The 22246-nt window shown below is 42.4% G+C and overlaps 1 protein-coding gene across 1 annotated transcript in view; it reads right to left on the bottom strand.

The window, feature by feature from the left end:
* Positions 1-794: 794 nt before the first annotated feature.
* l3mbtl4 (L3MBTL histone methyl-lysine binding protein 4) overlaps positions 795-22246 on the bottom strand; it is an 83984-nt gene continuing 62532 nt past the window's right edge. Inside the window, exons 18-20 of the mRNA XM_030767491.1 lie at positions 8025-8194; positions 2141-2203; positions 795-1556 (exon numbers count right to left, since the gene is read on the bottom strand). Coding sequence (XP_030623351.1) covers positions 1401-1556; positions 2141-2203; positions 8025-8194 — 389 coding nt within the window. The 3' untranslated portion in view covers positions 795-1400. The remainder of the gene's footprint in view (positions 1557-2140; positions 2204-8024; positions 8195-22246) is intronic.

The raw sequence follows: 22246 nt of genomic DNA, 5'->3' as shown, positions 1-22246 counted from the left end.
ATCTTGATGCTCTTCATTTTGGAATATAGATGGCCCCAAGAAAAGAAGGGGAGAGAGAAATTTAAAAAAAAAAAGACAAAGAAAGGAATATTAAAGAGATTCACATTCCTGAAGATTCATTGGTGTCTCACTGAATATCAGACTCCATTTTAAAGGACAGCTCAGGCAAATGAACGCATTTTCTCACACTGAAGATTCAATATTTATAGCAAATATATATATATATATTTATATATTTATATATTTTATGTATATAGACGTCTTCTTGATTGTGCATTATAACAAGGTTTTAAATAAAGCCCCCTGAAATTGAACAGGTATCAAGTTGAGGTGTGTTCTATCATAACTGGCGAATATTAAAGACCTAGAAATGACTAAGCATTCCATCTAGCAGAACTGAATACAGATCCTGCTCTACAGATTATTAAAGTAAAGGTTTCCAGACTAAAGTCGTATTTACCACAGAAAAAAAAAGCACCACTCCATAAACTATTTCATTGACTTTTTAAATTATAGCCTGACAAAACAGAAATTTGGATTGATTTGGAACAGCTATCCAATACCATCAGATTTTTTTTTAAGACCTCTCTACGCTAATGTGCAACATGTCACAAAATAAACACTTTCAAAAAATTTGAGACAAACCCTTTTGGCATTTTCAAAATTGTATCTCATATATATATATATATATATATATATATATATATATATATATATATATATATATATAAATTTCCTTCCTCTGTGCAAACACTTTTGACATTTGCACAATAAATAAAGGTGAATCAGTAGGAACAGTGAAATTATACAACGTTTATACAAAATAGCATAAAATCAGGGTTGACCAAGCAGAATGGCATGTCCCAGTCAACAGGTGAGCTCAGATGCTGTTCCGTAGACTGGGGTCTACACAGTATGCTGTTGGTATGCTCGTATTTTCAATACAAATAGCACCGTGACCCATAAAAAACAAAAACAAAACAAAAAAAACAAAGAATCCCACCCAGCCGACTGTTTTTGTTTGGTGTTTGTGTTTCTGATGTATCTGAGTGGGTACAGCATCACTGGGAGTAGAAAACGGAGCTGCTTTCGTTTGTGAGCGAGTGAGTTGACCTTCAGCTCTACAATACGTAGAGATGTTCTGAAAGGCAAACTGGGAGCTGTGCCTGAGGAGGGGGGATGCTGGAACCTGAAAGACATGTGGACCAAAAGTCTCTGAGCCTTAGATCGGAGTACCTGTTTGTCAAAGGAGGGGGCCTGCCGGGGCGGGGCACGGGGCAGGGTTCGGGAGGCCTTGGAATGCATCGATACAGTAGCTATATGTGTTTCACATACACCTTGAAAGGGAGGGAGGGGAAAGGGCAGGGTCAGGGGCGGAGCCAAGAGAACCGGGCAGGGCTTCAAGTGTTGGCATCTTGGCTTGTGGTCTGTTTGTCCTCGGCATGTTTGAACATCAGGATGGAGTTGTAGATCTTGAGGGCGGGGCCCAGTTTAACACTCATGATCTTCACGATGTCCCTCTGAGTCAGCAGTAAGAACGCTTTCCCATCAATTTGCTGGAGAAGAGAACGAACACGTTAAATACCGAGAGGGCAGGCACACATCAGAATACAATCAGAGACAACAAAACAGTCTGTGCGCACTGTACGGCGCCACACAGACCCCAGTCAACCCATCTAAAACGGCATAACCAATCAGATCACTGCACACCAACGTCTGCGGGATCTGTGTTTTTCCCCCAAAAGACTGTTAGCATACTGGAGCTGAGAATAAAAAATGAGTGTATATGAGAGCGCTGCCAGGGGCGATTTTCAGCTACGTGAATGTGAAAGGGGCCGTGGCCATGTAATAAGTGTCGCTGTCTTTAACTGCCCTGCCTGCTTTTGAATAGTAATTATTTTAGATTTAGCCTCTGATCCAAATGTCAGTTAATCTGTATCCAGAGGAAAGAAACAGTGATGCGGCTCCTGCGTGAGACAGAGGCTGTACTCCTCATGGGCTCCGTCAGCGGCAGTGGAGGCGTGCAGAGACGAGGGGCTCTGTTATCGGTTCCACCTTATTAAACTAAGCATACTACAGGAGAGAGAGAGGAGAGGAGAGGAGAGGGGAGGAGACCTGTGGCCATCTTGGCTCTGCTTACCTCTTCTCTGAACTGCTTGGCCTGCTCCTCGCATCCCGGCAGAGAGTGGATGAAGTCGGCTACCTAAACAATCCATGCCAACAAAGAGGGAAGAGAGAACAGAGAACAGTTAGATAACATCCTCCCAAGAAGTTCAGATCATTTTTGTTTGTTTGTTTTGTGTTGTTTTTGTTCAGATGGCTCAGGCGAGTCAAAAAGAGGGGTTTTGTTTTGTCTAGTCAAAATAATACGCACTTGAATTTATGAAGTACTATGGCAGCTTAAACTTGTTCTGTGACAGTGTTTTCTGATTCCAGTGAAAACCACTGTGGTAGTACATGAACAGTAAACTGCAGAATAAGTTGCGCACTACACATGCATCTGCCATTATGTGCAAAAGTCTCGTCTTACACTGTTTACCATCTGTACCATTCCGACACATTCTGGTTCCAAACCTCATTATCCCTCGCTCACAGCCCAAACAAGCAGAGTTCTGTGTTTACCAATCACATGACTCCAACACTGACATTTCCTGTAAAAAGTCTTCAATATTTATCAAGTACATATATAGATATGTGCTATGGATGGCCTAGATAGCGGTGCATGTGAGTTCTCAGTCTCAGCGTGGGAGCCATGGAAGCAATGGAGAGGCAAAGACATTAACAATTCAGTACAATGACCTTCAGGTCAAAATAAACACTCAGCCTCTCTCTGACGGCAAAGAAACCAAAAAGTGAGCAAAAGTTTTTTACGAGAGTAACTCAAGAAACCTTCCACCACAGCAGGTCAGACAAGAGTCAGCAACCCACAAATACCTTAATATTCCCCTTGGGGGGGGGTGTCTGAAGCACCAATCAGAGACAGTCTAACAGGGCAGAACAACGCATTCTGAGGATGTGCTGTGGAACCAAAACCATGGGTGAGCCAGATAGCCAGATCTTTTCCACTAGGATGGTGCTGGTGCCGGTGCCTTCTGAGAACCGGCCCATAATTCCACAGGTTTGGGAACTGAACGCTACGTAGTGAGTTTGCGTACTTTCCGTGGGGAAAAATAATGTTGGACAGAATGCATCTGCTTGCTTTTTATAAATTTACTTTTACGCTAGGCTTCCACACAGCAAAACACGTCACGAATTCTGCCCTTAAACTTTTTGCTCTGGAGGCGAAATTCACGAAAATATTAAGCCTATCACCTAGCTTAAGTGTTTAAATGAAGGTCTGCAGTGGTCTATTTGCACCAACCAGAGCCGAGAGAGAGAGAGAGTTTTTTCTGCCGCTCTGGGTCCGACTATATTCATGTAACATGTAAACAACAGCCCATGTTGATGTAGTCACAAATGGTTGCCCTTACATGAATCATATACATATTTTCATGCTGCACATTGCCTTTAGCCTACCACTATCCTGGTCAGCCTTCTTTTGTTACTCCTGCCTCACTAGAGAATGTCACGTACCAAACATATCAAACGCTAAACTGATTGGTTCTAACGTGGTTTTTATTTGCATAGCCACTGATGTCAGTGGTTCCAACTTTTAGGACCAGCAATTCTGCAGTGCCATGCCGGTGCCAGCTTTCTGGCACTGGCACCCGTATTTTTTCAGTGGAAAAGCGCGGCCCCACGCTAGATTAGGCACCATATCAGTAGAAAAGGGGGAAAAGTGAGGGGAAAACTTACAAAGGCAAAACAGATCAAAGGCAGTGGGCCAATCTAAACTGAGGATAAAAATGGGGGTGGGGAAACCACACTGTCACTGGAAGAGCACTGACACATGGAGACGTGTAGGCAATGAGGTGAAAACATTTTTATATTGTGTAAGCTACTTACATACATACACACATACACACACACTCCCACTCTGACACAGCGGAACAACGTCCTAGCTGTGTAGGGTGTAGTGTGTGAGCTGAATCATAGCTGTTATGTCAGGCATTCTGGGGACACAAGAGATCAATTTGATTCACCAGAACACTGAGATTTGGCCCTGCTCTGCCCAAGGCTCAGACAAAACCCCCATCCACACACACACCCACACCCACACCAACACCCACATCAATCTGCACAAGCACTTCCAAAATCTATTAAGTCAATGCAACTCAGAAAACCTGTGCGAATCGGGATCTGGGCTGCTGGCAGTGTGTGCTGGATTTAGCTGGAGAGACACGCATCATTAGCGCCCTCACATTGCCCTGACAGAAAGACCACCGAGAGCCTTGTACCACACAGCTCTCTCGCTAACAGGGAAGAAGGAGAGATACAAAGAAACGCGAGGTTAAAGGAGAGAGTCGGGGGGGGGGGGGAGGGGGCTTTGGCAATGTGCCTAGACTTGTCCTGTTCGGCTGGCTTTAATTGACGCCGAAGCGTTTTATCTGAGCCAAACGCAAAATGTCTCCTCAACTGACGCTGACCATGTCATGTGAATGAGTACATCATGGTGGGGTGCCTTTATTAGGCTGGAAACACAGTGAGCGTGCTCTCTAGGGGGTGGACGTCCCAGCTATTCTCTTAGGAGGACCTGGAGAAAGCTCTGGAAGGCTTTTCTCAGAAAAGAGAGATGAAAGTCTGTCCGGTAATAACCTGATGTGGAAACTAACCCTGTGAGCCGTGTTTTACAGTGATAATGAAGACATACACCAGGCTCCTTGATGATCCTTGATGCTTTTCAGAGCTCTTCCCCCTGATTTGTATTCTGGAGATTTCATTTGGATCCAAACCCAGGGGGCTACGGATGGTGTGTGTGTGTGTGTGCGCGTATGTGTGCATGTGTGTGTGGGGAAGCACATTTACATTAGCTCTTGTTTCATGAAAACTGGCTGATGAGGTAATGTAATTACCTCTCTGAGAACGATGTTTTGAAGATTGCCTATATCCCATGGGTATAAAGGAGTGCAGCATGACCTCCCCCATTAAAAAATGAAATTTAGGATAAGGTTTCTCCAAAATACATTACAAAAAACATTCAGACCTCATGTGAGAGCCACCCAAAGCTGAATACTGCTGTCCTGTGAGCATTAAGCATGTTACGTCTCTAAGGCTAAAATTAGCCTGACGTGCTAAAAGCAAACAGAGCCATGTAAGGGTGAATGCACATCCCATTTGCGTAGATTCCCAGTGAGACTCCAAAAAGATCCCCCTCATCTCCAAACACAACACTTCTCTTTATATGACAACATCCATGGAAAAAATGACACAGGCGGTAATTTGGCACTACGGGTTTCGGGCATAAGCTTCTGAACCTGAGAGCTCAGAGAAAACCCTTGCAGAACTGGACCAAGGCCTCCTGCTCCAACACTCACCTGGAAAAGATACATTTTAATATAAAACTGATCCAGGTCTTGGGCACAGCCAATCAATAAAGAAATAAATTATTGCATTAATTATGGATATGAATGTATTCAGCCGAACATAAACAGGAACTGACATGCCCGCCATGTGAGGTTTATGTGTTGTGAATTCAGGGGGAGAATATTCACATTCATGGCATACAGAAAATTTCACTATCACAGGGTTCTTTTTTTTTTTCTTTCCTTAGGCGAATTACAGTGTGATCACATAGAATAAGCAGATTTATATCGATGTCTTGATGTAATTCCCAGCTGTTAAGGCTTGGCCATTGCTCTCCTTTTCAGATGTGTTTGTTTATCTCTTCCTCTCTCTCTTTCTCTCTCTCTCTCTGCGAAGCCACAAATTCACTTCTGTTGCATGGTATGACAGAGTTTAACTTTATACATTATTACTGCGTGTGTGCAAGTCAGTGTTCTCTTTGTAGTTCGGGAGAACTGAAGTGGCAGATAATTACCACGAGCCCAGTGTTCTTGACACCAGGCCGCTAGCAGACGCACAGAGAGTTAGGCACGTGAGGTCAGAGCCGACTGCATGGGTGAGGGAATTTAGTGTAATGTTCCTAAGATGTTTGAATGGGAATGAATTATTAAAGGCAATAGAGCAGGAGATGTATGTTCATATTTCAGTTTTATCCTATTTAAGAGGACAGGGGTTTGTGCCTTACGTTTTTTAAAGAGAGAGGGATAAACTCAAAGTTCTTTTCTCATTTTTTCTTTTTTCAGTTTCAGAGGCTGAGTTTGCCCTCATTAAAAGACAAGTAGACCCATAATATTTCCTTCACAGAAAACTTCAGCTGTAAACACAACTTTCTACTTTTCTAGACACAGATTAAGCATTTTTGTGGACTAAAATTTCACGGCTCATTCATGGTTCTCCACTGAAAATCCTTTGGTTCGGCTTAATCTGTGTACAGAAAACCAGCCTCTTCTGTCACGTCTACAGCAGTGATGAACTAATCTCTATAGTGAGGTGCACTGTGTGTGCACTTCAACTCCACAATGGTGAAATGGCACTTTTCTTGTTTTACTTGTTTCATTTGTGTTTTACACTGAAACATAAGTAGTGTAATCTTGCTCTTCCAACTATAATAATGTTTGAGGTATATTGGTACATGAGCGAAGATGATGTAACATAATCAATAGCAGAGTTGTGGCTGAACCATTCTGTATCTGGCTTAATAATACACAACTGCACCACAGTTTCAAGCCTTGCTGATCTGAATAAGTCATAAATCTGCGAAAAATTAATGGAACATGATGCTAAGTAGCTGCAGCTAGTAACCAACACATCTGCAATTCAATGATCCCCTGGTTTTCAGTGTACGCCCTGTCAGTCAGTTATATCTGTGATGAACACGCCGCAAGACGTGTGGACCTGATGTCCTGATGTTTACACAGCTTGTCTTTACACACACACACACACACACTGTCTATTTACAACCCCAGTTTGTTGCCGACTCCGCACAGGGGTCAGAGTTTGAGTTATGCCTAGTTACCATAGCAACGCTGCTTGGTCACATTTCCATTGGAGGCACTGCTGTTCTGACAGTAGTGAAACAAAACTGACGAGCATCAACACAATGTTCTATGCCCAATTTCATTACTGTAAACACAGACCACTCAACACTGCAACGCAATGTTCTACACCCAATTTCATTACTGTAAACATAGACCGCTCAACACAACTCAATTTTCCACACCCAATTTCATTACTGTAAACACAGACCGCTCAGCACAACAGCACAATGTTCTACACCCAATTTCATTACTGTAAACACAGACCGCTCAGCACAACACAGTGTTCTACACCCAATTACATTACTGTAAACACAAACTAGTCAACACAACACCACACCATTCTTTACTGAGTTTCACTACTGTAAACAGACTACTCAACACAACATAATGTTCTGTACTGACTTTCATTACTACTACATGACTTGTATACATACACTTTGATTTGTGTGTGCTTGTGTGCATGCGTGCATGCATGTGTGCGCGTGCACTGAAAACTAAAAACCTTGCTTAAAATAGCTTAATTCAATTCAATAAAGAGCCTGATCCAACAGACATTGTTTGGAATAAGGTTAATCAGAATATCTACAGTCATGTAAGAAAAACACCTCATATCTCCTTCATACATGATAACACAAAACTTGTGTATATGCATTTGTGTGTGTTCAAAACTGTTATTATTTCAGATGATGTTTATGACTATACAATGGTTATCAATTTAGCAAAAACACAGATAAAACACTGTATACTAGCATGCTGCTAATCTCTTTTATTAAAAAAGTGAATTAAAATGAAACTTAAATTAAATCAAAATTACAGGTACCATATACAGTCAATTAATCAATCAATCAATCAATCAGTCAATCAATCAGTCTGTCTATCTATCTATCTATCTATCTATCTAGTTATCCAGACAGACAGACAGATGGATAGACAGACAGACAGACAGACGGACAGATAGGATAAATAGAGAAACATTTCCCTAGATGATAGTGTAATGATTGAAGGGCTGACAGATGAGTGTTGGACGGAGAAAAGAGGCTGTACCTCCTCCACGGTCCAGTGGGCCACGCGGCTAGCCTGCACCCCGGCCACCCCGGGCAGGAGCTTACAGTGCTGCTCCCAGCATAGCGGCAAATCCCTGCTGGGATGGGCAGACATGGCTGACAGGAAGACGGACTGATGCAGGGCTTGCTGGAGACTGTCCACATTACGCTCTGTAGAGGCAGAAAGACACACATACACATACGCACACACCGTTAAGATGCACTGGCCTGAAGGGGAGCAGTGCGTGTGAGAGTAAACATACATACACACACATTAAAATGCATTAAGAGAGACTGTTTACATTTTAAGAGACAGTCTTTAAAGATTGTGTAGACTAAGGTAAGACAGTAATACTTTAAGACAGTGATAACGTTTAAACACAGCCCAGAGATGAGAAGTAATAATGATTATTCCTTGAATAGCTGTGAAGCAGTTTCTCTGGGATACCCACTCATACCAGTAATCACTGGAAAAAGTGTTGGGACCAATCTCTTTTATATTGCTGTGTTATACAGAGTCTTACAGAGCGATGTTAAGGAGGGACCAGCTGGCGGAACAAGGCATGCTGACCCTGGCCTAGTTCAGACTCATTCCATGAAGATTTTACTGTAAGACTGAGAACAGCGTAGACCTGCATTAATGAGATGTGGTGTTAACACAGACCTAAGAGACACAAGGTTCTCCACCCTCACTTTTCACTGCGCTGTGAACAACCCACACAACAGCGGCAGAGTCCTGGTGGCAGTCCAGAGAGGGCAGACACAGGCGGAGCCGAGAGAGGCCAGATAAAGGCGGACAAACTGACCAGCACAGACTCAGAATACAGAACAGCTCTGACAATACTGGCTACTGAGAAAAATCTTCCTTACCACAGCCAGGATAACGCCTTACTGCTACCAACCAATAGGTTACTCAATTACATATCATACCTTAAACAATGGCCTAAATCAGGTCTAAAAACACCACAAAATTTACGGTGCAATTGTTGACTGAAAACGTCGCATCAATGCTCTCTTTCTTTCCATGCTAGAGGGATGGCATTAGCACTTAGCCATGCTGGTTTCACCTAATGCCAAAACCTTTTAGCATCTGAGCTAGCTCAAAGATAAGCCCCTCCAACTGACACTAAAGGCATTTGACTGGCAGGTGTGAAATATAAACCGCAGCAAATTAAAGAGCAAATTAAACTGTGCCCTGCCCCCCTCCACTTTTTCAAGGTCTTCTGAGCTTCCTGACTGCGAGATGGGCGCTGCTCTCTTTCCTGTTTGTGAAGCGCCGACAACAACACAGCAAGAAGTTTGAGTGCCATTATGAGGTAAAGTCACTTTGATCAGACTTTGATGGTGATGTTTGCAGGGGGAACCGTGTTGATAGGGGGTAGGGTAGGGGGGAAGCCACAGAAAGAGCTCCCCCATCTGTTCGGGGGAGCGGACCAATTACGGGTGAGTGCAGACACACATTAGGAAATGGAGACGGTGGTGTGACACCATTTTATTCCTCCAGGATCATGTTCAGTTCCTACACTGATTCATAATCTGTGCTCTAAGATGACTGTGGCTAGGAAACTGAAGCTGAAATCTTGATTCTTAAGAGCACAATGAGAGAGCATTAGCACTGTAATGTTAACAGCTGTGAGAGACAAACCATCAGACTGAAATCAAAAACACAATGACATGCCCAACTGTCATGCTCAAAGCAGCCCTTTCAACACGTGTAATTTAGCGGGCATTGAAAGCTTACATTAAATGACAAATCATATAATTTCCCCTGTCTTGACTTACAACAACTGCAACATAATATAATGACCTAATTAATTAATAAAATAAGCATGCGCAATTGCAACAGGTGAGGAATCGAGGTGCTGGCTTTCCTGACTCTGTTCGCTGTGTGTGGTTGGTAATTTACATCTGTAAGAACAAATAAGCTTATATTTTATTCACACAGTTATATGACAGATCCTAGCAACATGTCACCCACAGTGTTCTGTTTTGCAAATGCAGCACTTTTCACCCATGCCTGCCTCAATGACAAAAAGGGCACACACCTCATTGTTTTTGAGCCAAAAATGCCATTCCCCTGCTCTCAGAGAACAGGAGGAAAAGGAGGAGGAGGTGGGTATAGAGAGGTGTAGAGTGGGGAACATGAAGGGCTTTCAGAGAACATCTCCTCTGTTCCCCTCTGGGACCCCGCTTGGCACCTGGCTCCCTGAGACGCTCCTGGCCAATGGTGCTAAATTACAGGAGCCCAGGGAGGAGGTGCCAAACAGGCTGGCATGTTCATGCCCGCCAGGCCAGAGAGTCTGGGGTGGGAGGGGCCACTGTCAGAGAATCAACGTCGCATCACACTTCAGAAATATCTCCTCCCAATGAGGAGGAAAAGACATTCATGGATGACAACCTGAAGCACAGAGAGATGACTGTATCAGCAGTAGAGAGATAGATAGACAGATAGACACACACAGGCAGATAGATAAATAGATAGACAAACAAAAAAACAAAGCCTAGTTGCCTAGTGTTGACCTGGACAGGAACATGTTTTGCTTCCTCAGTGCAATACATGGCAGAGCTACTGGTCTTGCCATGTAAATGTAAACGACAGTGAAGGGGATTTATAAACCTTAAACACAGATATTTAGTTAACGTTGTAATAAGATTGCAGAAGTGAACATGTGATGATTATTGCAATCTTTAGGATTGATTGTCTTGTCTTTTTGTTTCATGTCCAAACAGTCCATAAAATGTGAGGGAATTCATCCATCCATCCATCCATCCATCCATCCATCCATCCATCCAATGTAAAACCATGAAAAATAAAAAACTGCAATAAAGGATATTTGGGGTCAGCTTGTTCCCAGAGTAATGCACATTGAGGACCTGTCATAGGAGCTGACGTGTGGCACAAACCAGAGAGAAGTTCTTGGCTTTTTCCAACACTCTGTGAAAACATTCAGGAATGGCCTGCAGGATGGAAACAAGTATTTCTTATCCTTCAGAGAACACCAGCCACCTGTCAATCAAACAGCAGACTTTTCTGCCAAAACAAGAACAATCTAACACTTGGCAAATCAAAGCTTATTCCTTACTGCTGTGTTTACCAGTACACAGAATGAAAACCAATATGCACACATGTCTACAGTGTATTCAGCTCAATCACACATGTCTACAGTGTATTCAGCTGCCTCTGAACTGATTTAGTAAGAGCATTAACTAGAGGAATCAACACTTCCTTGAGTATTTATTACGCAGTATAGTGTATTTATTGTTCAGTTGACTGGGCAGATGAACTTCCAATAGAGGAGCAGTAGCTGGTGAAACAGTTACAGGGATTTAAAGTGAAAGTGGGGCCATCAGATTAATGATGTTGGCCACTGGCCATGACTCATGAGATTCCATTTGCATTTCCCTCCAATCATTAACAATATGTCAGTCTACACACACCTGGGCTTACAACTGAGATATAGCTAGAGAGAGAGGGAGAGAAAGAAAGAGGTAGGGAGGGAGGGAAGGAAGACAGAGACAGAGAGTGAGAGAGATATGGATATGAGAGTATGTGCGTTTGTGTTTATTTACAGCCACTAGTGACCAGATAATGACAAGTCAGAGGAATTAACTGCTGAGCAACTGATGTGCAGAATCTAAGGTTCTGAGGTGAGTATTTTTGAATTGTTGAGTTAAGCTGAAACAAACAAATGAAACTGACCTAAACGGAGTGGAACTAACTGGCACTGCATTGGTTCATTTGGGATGATGATAAGCAAGGGACTGAGGTCATTGGTCAGTATTGCCTGACACTCACCTTGTCCAGCACAAGGGTTAATAACTGAATGAATATGATGTATTTATGAGGGGTGGAAGTAACAACAATTAACTGATAAAAATGGAGGTGATGAAATATAAAGCGGTAAAAATGGATGTGAAATGAAAAACAGATTGATAAATTATCAAGTGATTTGATTAATTTAAAGCTAATTTGATTAAAACAGTCGTGATATGATGAAAACACAGCTGTGTTTCATCATTTTCATTCATTGTTCATCATTCACAACACAAAATTGCCATTTATCATTCAAGGAAAGTAGCCTCAAGGGTGGAAGTAACAAAAATTAACTGATAAAAATGGAGGTGATGAAAATGCATGTGAATTGAAAAGTTGCGGTGTAAAAATGTATGTGAACTAAAAAAATATATTGATAAATTGTCAATAGATTTGATAAATTCGACTGACATTTATCGTTTACAGCAGGCAACTTCTGTTACTTCGGTTTATCGTTTTGTTTTACTCCCACCCCTCACGTGTATTGATTAATAGTATAACTATAGCCTACTGTATATAGTTAGCTTGCACTCTAACAAGCAGCTAGTCATGCTGCTATCTGTAGCTGTATGTCAGGGGTGGATAGTAACAAGTTTTTTGGGAAACTTGCACGTTTTTTGGGAAACTCATGACTTTACTCCATTACATATGAAAGACAAATATTGTACTTTTCACTCCACTACATTTCTGTGAAGGTTCTTGTTACTAGTTATGTGTCATTCGTGAACGATTCGTTCATTCTGAACTAATCTTTTGTATGACTTGGGAGTAACAGGTCGTCTAAGTGAGAAATTCGTTTAATTTTTTTTACCTAGGCCGCGCATGCGTGCCACTCAAGCTCAGCTTTGTTCAGGAACAGGTCTTTTGGGTCTGCGTCTTCCATTCACTTGTCACACCACTGTGCAGGCTCAGTGTAGGAACGAGTGATTCGTTCACGGCTCATAACTACGGGTCTTCGGATCTGAATCTTTCATTCATTATTCATGTGGTTAGAGCAGTAACATGACCAGTGGTATTATTACTGGTAAGGAGGGCTTGCTAATGTTAGCTGGTCAACCAGAACATTTCCGTAGCTAGCTAGCTAGCTGCGTGTAATGTAGATACTGAATGTAGGTTAAATTTGCCTTTCCGTTGGAACAAGTTTATGCACGTGTCCTCAATGACCAGGTTAGCTAAAGTGAATAGCTATTATTGAATGAACAGAATGATCTTTTTTACTGATAAGCGCAGCGCTCTCGCATGGGCAATTGAACATATTGTACATAGTGCTCTTTTGAGATTTTTATTGTTTTCCTTTATCTCTCCTTTTTTTATACCTCATGTTTATTTGATAAGCAGCGTTCAGACTGCCTTAAGGCAAAGTAAGAATTTCATTGTATGGGGGAACTTGTTTAAACTGTGCATATTACAATAAACATTTTGACTTTGACTTCTGAATTGAGGTAATCAGTCATTTCAGCTGAATAACTCAACTGGGTACGGTCCAAAAGGTTACTTAAGAGCTTAACAAAAGTGAACTTGTGTATTATACTTTACCAAGTGAAGCAAACCATGTTGCTCTTAGTGTTTGAGAACCATGCTCTTGCTCTTTCTGTCATCACTCAGATGACAGCAACAACACCACACTAGTTCCAATGAACGAATGAGTTGAAAAAAAGATTCGCTCATTTTACTGAACGAAATTCAAAGATCCGAGTCAGTAAAAAGATCTGAACTTCCCATCACTACTCGTTACTCATTACTTTGAAGCACAGCTTTGAAGTCAGCGGATGAATTTTCTTTTCTACAATGTGATAGACCATATTGTGTTCATCACAGGAGAAAACCAATCACAGTAAACTCCTCCAATGCTGTCCACAGATATGGATACAAATGCGTGCCACATTTTTTGAACAGTTGAATTTGGTGGTTTTACTGATGGCTGCTACTGGGGCAGATCAAGATGATTAAGAAGGTTCCTCACCAGAGCACCCATGGCCATATCTTAAGTCTATGTTTGAGATTTTTGAAATCAACTGGTTTTCAAGCTAACTGCTTGCCGTACGTGTTCACGTACTGTAATCGCTTAACTTTTTCGTAGGTGGCTTTGATGTAGTGCTCACTGCTCTCTTTCAGTCATATTCGGCGCAGTTGATATGAGATGCGACTTGAAAATCGCAATTAATAGCCTATGTTTGTGAGTGTGTCACAAATCTGGTCACAAAGGCAGATCACAACTGCTACTATTAACACAGCGTGTGAACACATATGGAAACCAGTTAGCTTCATAACCATTTGGGGCATAACACTGCGTCCTGTGTGAATCCACTGCTGACACATACTATTAGTTAGCTAGCGAAAATGCCGAGTTAACATTATTGACAAAAGTCTTTTCAGAAATATGTTTTAATCTTGTCAGATAAACTAAGCACTATTAGTAAGGTCACGCGAAGGCAGTGGATTCACGTAAGACCCGGTCTCAATAAGGGGAAGGGAGGCAGGAATCAAGCGGTGACGAGGGTCATCCAGCTGTTTCACATTTCAGACAATGTTATGTAGTAGAAGTAAAATTAACCTATCCTACAACATTATGACGTGTTTATCCTTTTAAGGCCAGGGCCTATTTAGCTGAGGCTATAGAGTATCTTTTATAGAGGAAGCATTCAACTCAACTGTGTTTCTGTAGGCTTTGTAGAATACTCCACAAGTTTTTATTCTAAAGGTTCTACAAGCAAGTCAGTGTGTTCAGTAGGTTGTTTCAGTCATTAGGCTCTGTAAATGCATTGTGGCAACAATACAACAATGTGTTGACATTAAAAAGAAAATGTACTTTTGAATACTTAAGTATTTTTAAAAGCAAGTACTCCAGTACTTAACCTCAAGTAAAAATTTAACTGAACAACTTTTACTTGTATTGGAGTAATATTTGACCAGGAGTATCTATACTTTGACTCAAGTAATGGGGTTGTGTACTTTGTCCACCTCTGCTGTATGTCTTACAATGCAAAAAGAAAAAAAAAAGGGGGAAAAAAAACACTTATCAGCCAATGTCTATAAAAATCCCAAAATGAATGGGGTATGATGTTTAATGCAGAACACGTCTTTTTCCAGAAAACAGTATACATGGGGCTGTTTTTGTGATAAAATGCATTATTCTTTTCAAAACCATAAAAGCTTTGGCACACACGAACACACCTCGAATAATCGATTACATGTTCATACCAGCCACCGATTAATCGGCCGTAAAAATACAAACTTGCGCAATTCCCTAGTTTACTCATGCACAATGCCTTTAGATGAAGGGGCTATTCACCTTCACCTTTAAAAGCTCAGAGGGCCTGGGTTACGTAAGGCTGTCCATGGCACACAGTGTGGGAGGAATGTTTATGGGAACTACATTGTCCATTTACTCCTCGCACTCCAGGCCCATTATATGGGCATTGATCTTTATAACAACAGTGTGTGAAGAAACACGGCCTTTGAGGGTTTCTGCGAGAATCACACTTCAGAGACACGAGACGCCACTCAAGCAAACCGATGGACTCCATTGGTTTGTACTCTGTCTTAAAACTGTTGTCCTTGCAATAATTTCTAGAGGGGCTGATATGCTATAGCAGGGCAGAGGGAAATAAAACGTGGCAGAACAAAAAACAGTTTTAACACGGTAGCTGTAATGAGTGGCGCTTAAGCGTATGTTTTGTTCTTTAAGCAGATGGGTTCAATGCCACCCCTCCCTCACGACTGTAAACACTTCATGCGTTCTCCTCTTTAAACATTAACCTAACGAAGCCACAATAAATAAGCAATGACGAGAGCTGCAGAGACAGAGGGAGAGAAAGAGAAATGCAGAGCACCGCGGCAGGGTGTTGTCAAAAAGAACAAGGCTCAGAAAAGTTGCACGTGTCAAAGTCTTTTTAGGATGAAAGATGTTGCTTTGTAAACAACCAAATCCGTGTGCTGCGCGCTATTTGCTCTGCGCAAAAAGAGTCTGACTGGCCCTTGTGTTGTCAATGTATTCATGAATTTTACATCACGTGTCCCTAAAGACTGGGACAAATATTCAGGATAAATGCAATAAGATGGTTATATCAGAGCTTGGGGTGTACACAAGTCTAATTTTTCATGGTCGATTAGTCAGTGTCTGATTTGAGCGACTAAGTGATTATTTGGTGCGATTGTATAAAAGCTCCACTGGCACAGGGAATCGCACGTTCCACTGAAAGTTAGCGGAATGTTGGACTGACCAGTTTTTGAAAAATGTGTGTGCGCACGTCTGTGTTTCTTTGGTCTCAATCTGCCAGTCTGGGGATTTTTATAGAAACCGACAGATAAATAAGTTTTATTAGCTTACCTCTGTGTAAAAATCAGCATTTGAATACATACTGTTAGCATCACAAACGCTAACAGCCAAATTATGGAGAACAGCTGCTAAAATGTTGACTGGCTAACTCACTCTAATCAATTGTGTCAGTCTTTTATTAACTCTTATTGGAAGCCGTGTGTACATATATCAAACTCATAATTTTAATGAGTGTTTGAATAATGCATGATCTTAAATGTTAAAATATTAATCATCATGATATCTACACAGGAGAGAGAGAGAGAGAGGGAGGGAGAGAGAGAGAAGCCGGCAGTATTTCCAGCAGATGCCAGTCTCTTACTTACACTGCCCTTATTGAACCAATACACTGCCAATTCATCACATCCTGTTTGGCTGTCCGAGCCTGTTTATTTCAATTAAAATGCTAACTGGCAATTCAAAAACAGACACACTAACAGTGTTCTCTGACCCATTGCTAGAACATAAGAGTGCTCCATGACGTCCGGAAAAATGGCTTTGTCTATTGTTCATATGGAGGTGTTTCTATGAAAATCTGGGGGAGGAAACAGTGATGATGGTGCTGGTGAAATGACAAGCTGTTGTACATCATACAGACAAATGCAGATGCAGGTTCCTTTGCTCCAGGCTGGAGCACATCACAAAATGTCAACAGCTTACGCCAAGTCCAAATGACAGAAAACTCATCTCCAAATCACCCAAACCTGCACAGATAGCCCTCCAGATACAAAGTCTTTATGCTCTGTATGCAAATTTTGTTTTGTTTGTGTGCTTTGTAAGAACAAGGACACAACTAGAACTAGTGAGACGCAAATAAATAAAAAAAGAAAAGAAGGTTATTGGAAAATGCAGTGTGTGCATCTCTCTTCAATCCATCTATCCACCCATCTCTCTATGTATGTGTGTGTGTGTATATACATATACACACACACACACACACACACACACACACACACACATATGTATACACACACACACACACACACACGTGTGTATATCTATCTATCTATCTATCTATCTATCTATGTATATATGTATATATATGTGTGTGTGTGAGTGTGTGTGTGTGTGTGTGTGTGTGTGTGAGTGAAAGAAAATCTATAAAATGAACATGTCAACCCATTGTCATTATCATTATCTGATTCATTATAATCTCATTACTGTTATTGTCTCATTATCAGCATCAAGCACTACAATAATGATCTTTTCACAATGTGACACAGAAGGACAGAGAAGATCGCCATGACAACATGCCACATCCTAGATCACATACTGTAAAACAGCTGTTAGGATCTTTTCCCATAATGCCTTTAAGGGGAATGAATGTGTGTTGCCAAACGAGGATCGGCTGACTCCGCCACTGGGGCATTGAACACGTCTGTCATCGTAATCGTCTTAATCATCAATCAGTGTCAACGTAAAGCACGTGTTAGTGGGAACCAATCCAAAGATGTGCTGCAGATAACCTCCAAAGTTTAGCTGAGAGTTGATTTCAGATAATATATTCTATCTGAATGAGTTTGCGCTGCTAAACGACACAGAGGCATATCGTGTAAAAAGAATATGATTTGATAAATTGAGTCAGTACAGTGTGTTAGTAGACACATCCATCACAAGCTTCATATAGCACGAAACAAAGGAGTTGCAAAAAGAACTCCTAATGTGACAATGCGCACGTGGCTAAAGCCGCATTGTGGCGAAGAAATAAAAAAAAAAATGGAGGAACTGTGAGTTTTGCCTGTGGTGGAGTGGCAGGGTGTTGATGATGAGCTAAAAGAGGCTGATTTTGGAGGCTGCTCCAGGGGGAGTGACATGAGTCATGTCTAAGTACTGTCGAGAGGAAAGGCTGAATGCAGCACAGAGGTGTTGGGGTCTCTGACTGCGTGAGAGGAGCAGACACACAGCGAGGGAGAGGGAAGGAGGTAGGGGGCTTAGGGCTGAAGACAAGACTAGGTGGTCTCCTGGCAGCCTTCCTGAGAGCCAATGGGCGACAGAGCAGGGTGAGAGAGGGAGAGAGACACAAATAGCAGACGAAGGCTGCCGCTGGGCAGAGTGGGAGCATGGCTGGGTTGTCTGTGTTGTTGACAGCCGAGGTGAGTTTCTCGGCTTAGGGAGGAGGTGACAGGAGTCCAGACAGGACTGGGGCCGAAGACACGGCTGCCCCCGTTACGGGCGTGGTTACTGCGGAAACAGTCACAACGCATTGCCGAGCCGATTGTTTTGTTATTTGTGCTGGGTGCTGCATGCAGGGGCTACTCATGGGCAGAGAAAGCAGAGTTGACAGGTCGCACTAACGCCACACTGATACAGGCCAATAAACCCCCTTGATGGCAACAAGTACCGTTATGGTATTGTCTCCATGGTCACAGAATTTGCACTGCAGTTTTGGCTGGAGGCAGGGTAGAGGTTTAAAATACTTAGGTAGGTAGGTATTCTTTTGACAAACATATATTAATTAAGGACAGTAGACCAGACGTCACACATTTGCTTCATTAAACCATTCTGCAACCCTTCAGTCATATTAACTATTTATCATCAAAACCATCCAGTCACAGGAACTGACCGAGGGCACTGGAGCAGAGGTCTGGAAAACACAGATTTATAATGATGGTTCATTAACACAGCTTAGGGGGCCAAAAACATAATTTTTTTTCAGATCCTGAAGAGTCCGGTTTCATGCAGTTGCCTGACTCTGGGGACTCCACGTTCAAGCTATGGCATTTCTGTTAGTCGCCTGAGCGCCTTCACAGAAGGACTGAGAACCTCACACACCGCTGCTTTTCAAGGAAATATCAATCAATAGATCTCAGTGAGAGTTTACGATGAGCTGAATAGGTCACATGAACAATAGCGACTTACAGAAGTGCTATAACGGCGTGTCATCGCTATGAACAAAAACTAATTCATCAATTTACACATTCAAACTGAGCTACATAGGATGAACAATGCATAGAAATGACAAGGCGTTGACCATGCTTTCTTGAGTTTTTCTTTCAGTCTCACAGTGTGTCATTTAAGGTGAACAAAAAAGTGCTGCCAAGTGACATCATTGAACGCGATATCAGTATGACACAAGGATGACATGACGAATTGAGCTGAGACTGAAGGTCGTCCAAGGTCAGGGGCGTTTAATGTGCCAACATTAGTGAAATATATTCACACACTCCCCACCATCCCTGCCTCGCCTCACAGCTCTCTCAATATATGTATGTATTTCTTCCTTTCTTTCTTCTTCCCCTCGGGCCCTCCCATCTCCTCCTCTCTCTCTCTCTCTCTAAACTGAGGATTGTGCAGTGGTCTGTTGGAGGAGCTGGCAGGCAGGCCTGAAGGAAGCCCACAGCAGTTGACATGTCTTTCAGCATGTATACAGCATACCACCCCCCCACCCCACCCACCTCCTCCTCCCTGGGGACATGTGTTAGGAACTCCCCGATAAAAATCCCTGGAGTTTATGGTTTCCAACCCAAATACTTTCACAGTCCCTTGCACCAAAATACACATAGTCTTGCCTGGGAAACGCACAGAATGAAAGTCACATGCTAACATGCAGGCTACATACACGTCTCAGAGCTTCAGTTGGACGGTGACAACAGAGATGATGACGTATTCAGACAGGCCACTCAGCAAATACGACAACGCAAGCCCAGCACCAGGAGAGAACTCCCGTACAAGAGAAAATGGATTTTTAATAGATCCTCCATGGCTAAATAAAGGTCTGTAAAATAAAAGTGCCCTTTCACACACAAAAAGCAAAGAGTGAAAAAGCCCTTGAGAGGGTGAATCTTGAGGCAGCGTTCTCTCCACGCAGAACAGGAGGGGTAGGCAGATGATGAGGACTCTTTTAAACAAACAAGCGTAGCGGAAGTATGGTGACACCAGAGCTACTCCTCTAATTAGTCTGCAGGGCTAAAACTCAGTCCATGATGCTGATTTAGTGTGCATACTCACTGCCTCATCTTTTATACCATTTGCTTCTCTGCTCCTCACCATTGTATTTATTTATTTACTTACTTATTTATTTGACATTTTAAGGCTCATGGGAGTAACTAAACCATTCAGCACACAGACAATCGTTTTTCTCCCTCTACATTAAGGAGCGTGGCGGGATAACGTCAGGCTTTATTTTAACGGTTGAAACCTGCTCACCTCTGTGAGCTTGAACGCACTGTCTGATCTCCTCTACTTCAGCCACTGCTGGCATTTCAAAACAAGTTTTAGTTCATGCAAATCAGCCACGACACACACTTTTGTCACTGTCCTTTCACGCAACAGTCCCACAAGTCACTCTATGACGCCTAAGTATTCGGCACCGACAGGGGCTTGACGAGAGAGTGACGGAAACTCAAAGAGGAGTGGCAGAATGAGAACGCTGAGGGCTGATTATAACGATTCCTCCGAGAGTCACAGAAAAACTGCTCTTTATTCGCTTTACACAAAAGCTGGGACATAAAGAGACCTGCACGCAACAGTCTTTCAGCGCTTAACACCACAAATAAAAAATGCGAACCTTTTATTTGGCCACTCAGGGGACCGCTCTTTCCACAGCAGGCTCAGTCTTAGATTTAACAGCATGCAAAAGCACAGGGTAAGGTCACAGAGACCCAGGCTTTTGGAACATTCAGCTAACACGCAGAAGGTTCTGGAAGGTTTCAGACAAACCATAACAGGCTTTTTTTCCAGTCAAAACTGTTGAAAATTCAATGGTGTCTTCACTCCTCTTCACAGTCCTAGTTACGGCATATAAAGCAATGACGTTCGGCTGGAGGAGCGTCTGGCGCTGACTAACACTTATCTCAGAGAGAAGGAGCCAGTCCAGGCTGTCACAGGTCCAATTAAAAGTGCCTCACTGGAGGCTACAGTGGAGATTAAGCCTCTAAGACTAGTGGCCTCCACTCATAAATTCAGAGCAAAAATCTCACACCCACATTTATCTGTAAATTGGACTCTACAGAGTCAAGCCAATTTTCTGCACCTCTTCATGGTTGAATGCTGTTGTTTTCCACTTTCAGGATTTCTCTATCCGTTCAACTGGACAAAACAGTGACCACAGTTTCAGAACCTCAAGCTGATGCTTTCTCACACACACACACACAAAACACACACATACACTGCAGTGAGCTCAAAATCCACCAATCTGTCAAAGTCTTCCTATCGATGCTGATGGATAACGGAGCTGTTGACAGGTTTTTCATACCCAGCAATTTCAGACTCTGTAGTAGATGCTACTTAAAGACCCTGCGTCAAAGGAGAGTGACAAGGTGAAAAATATGACTGGTCCACAAAGGAATGAGAAGAAGTCTGAGTCTGAACGTGGAGACTGAACGTGGCAGCTGGATAGAGAGTAATCCAGTGCAAACAGACGGAAAGCCATGAACAGGCTGATAAAACATCTTGAGTGAAATCTGTGAGTCCATTAAGAAATTACATCCTCTAAAGAGTGCCAGGAATGACACTCTGAGTTACTGTACCATAACCACACACACCAGAGTTACAGCTCAGCAACTCAATCAGCACCCTCATAACAAATGTGTGTGTGTGTGTGCGTGTGTGTGTTTTCTTTTAAATTTACTTCCCATGATTTGCAACGGTCTAATAGTGAAGGCAGTGGTTTTAGGAGGTGGTGGTAATTTCCTTTAAAAAACATTTTGGGCTTTTTAAGATTGTGCTGAACATCAGCATTGTGAAACCTCATCCGTTACATTCGAGGCCTCAAAATGCACTGAAATAACAAGTATCTATACCTACTCAAATAAAATCACTATAACCATCTCTATATAATCTGTCAGCAGAACCTGGGTCATTTGAAATGAGCGGATGAGACATCTAATGACTGTGAGAGGTTTGCTGCCTTGGCTTCTGTGAGAATCCAGCATCATGGATGAGATATGTGAACACTAACCAGAGGGTGTCGAAGGATGAGACTGATTCTGTGTTCACCAAAACAGAGGACCAGACTGACTCTGTGTTTAAGGTCTTACCAAAACAGAGACAAAAAAGGACACTATGACATGGACTTTCACATTGTTTGAAGCCATTCTGAGTCGCTAAACAGGGCAAAGGAGACTCTTCCCGGCTCCTAAAAACCCTGAGA

This window comes from Chanos chanos, chromosome 3, assembly GCF_902362185.1.
Source record: "Chanos chanos chromosome 3, fChaCha1.1, whole genome shotgun sequence".
NCBI classification, from domain to species: domain Eukaryota; kingdom Metazoa; phylum Chordata; class Actinopteri; order Gonorynchiformes; family Chanidae; genus Chanos; species Chanos chanos.
The sequence above is the reverse complement of the archived record's forward strand: the minus strand, read 5'-3'. Positions and strand labels throughout refer to the sequence as shown.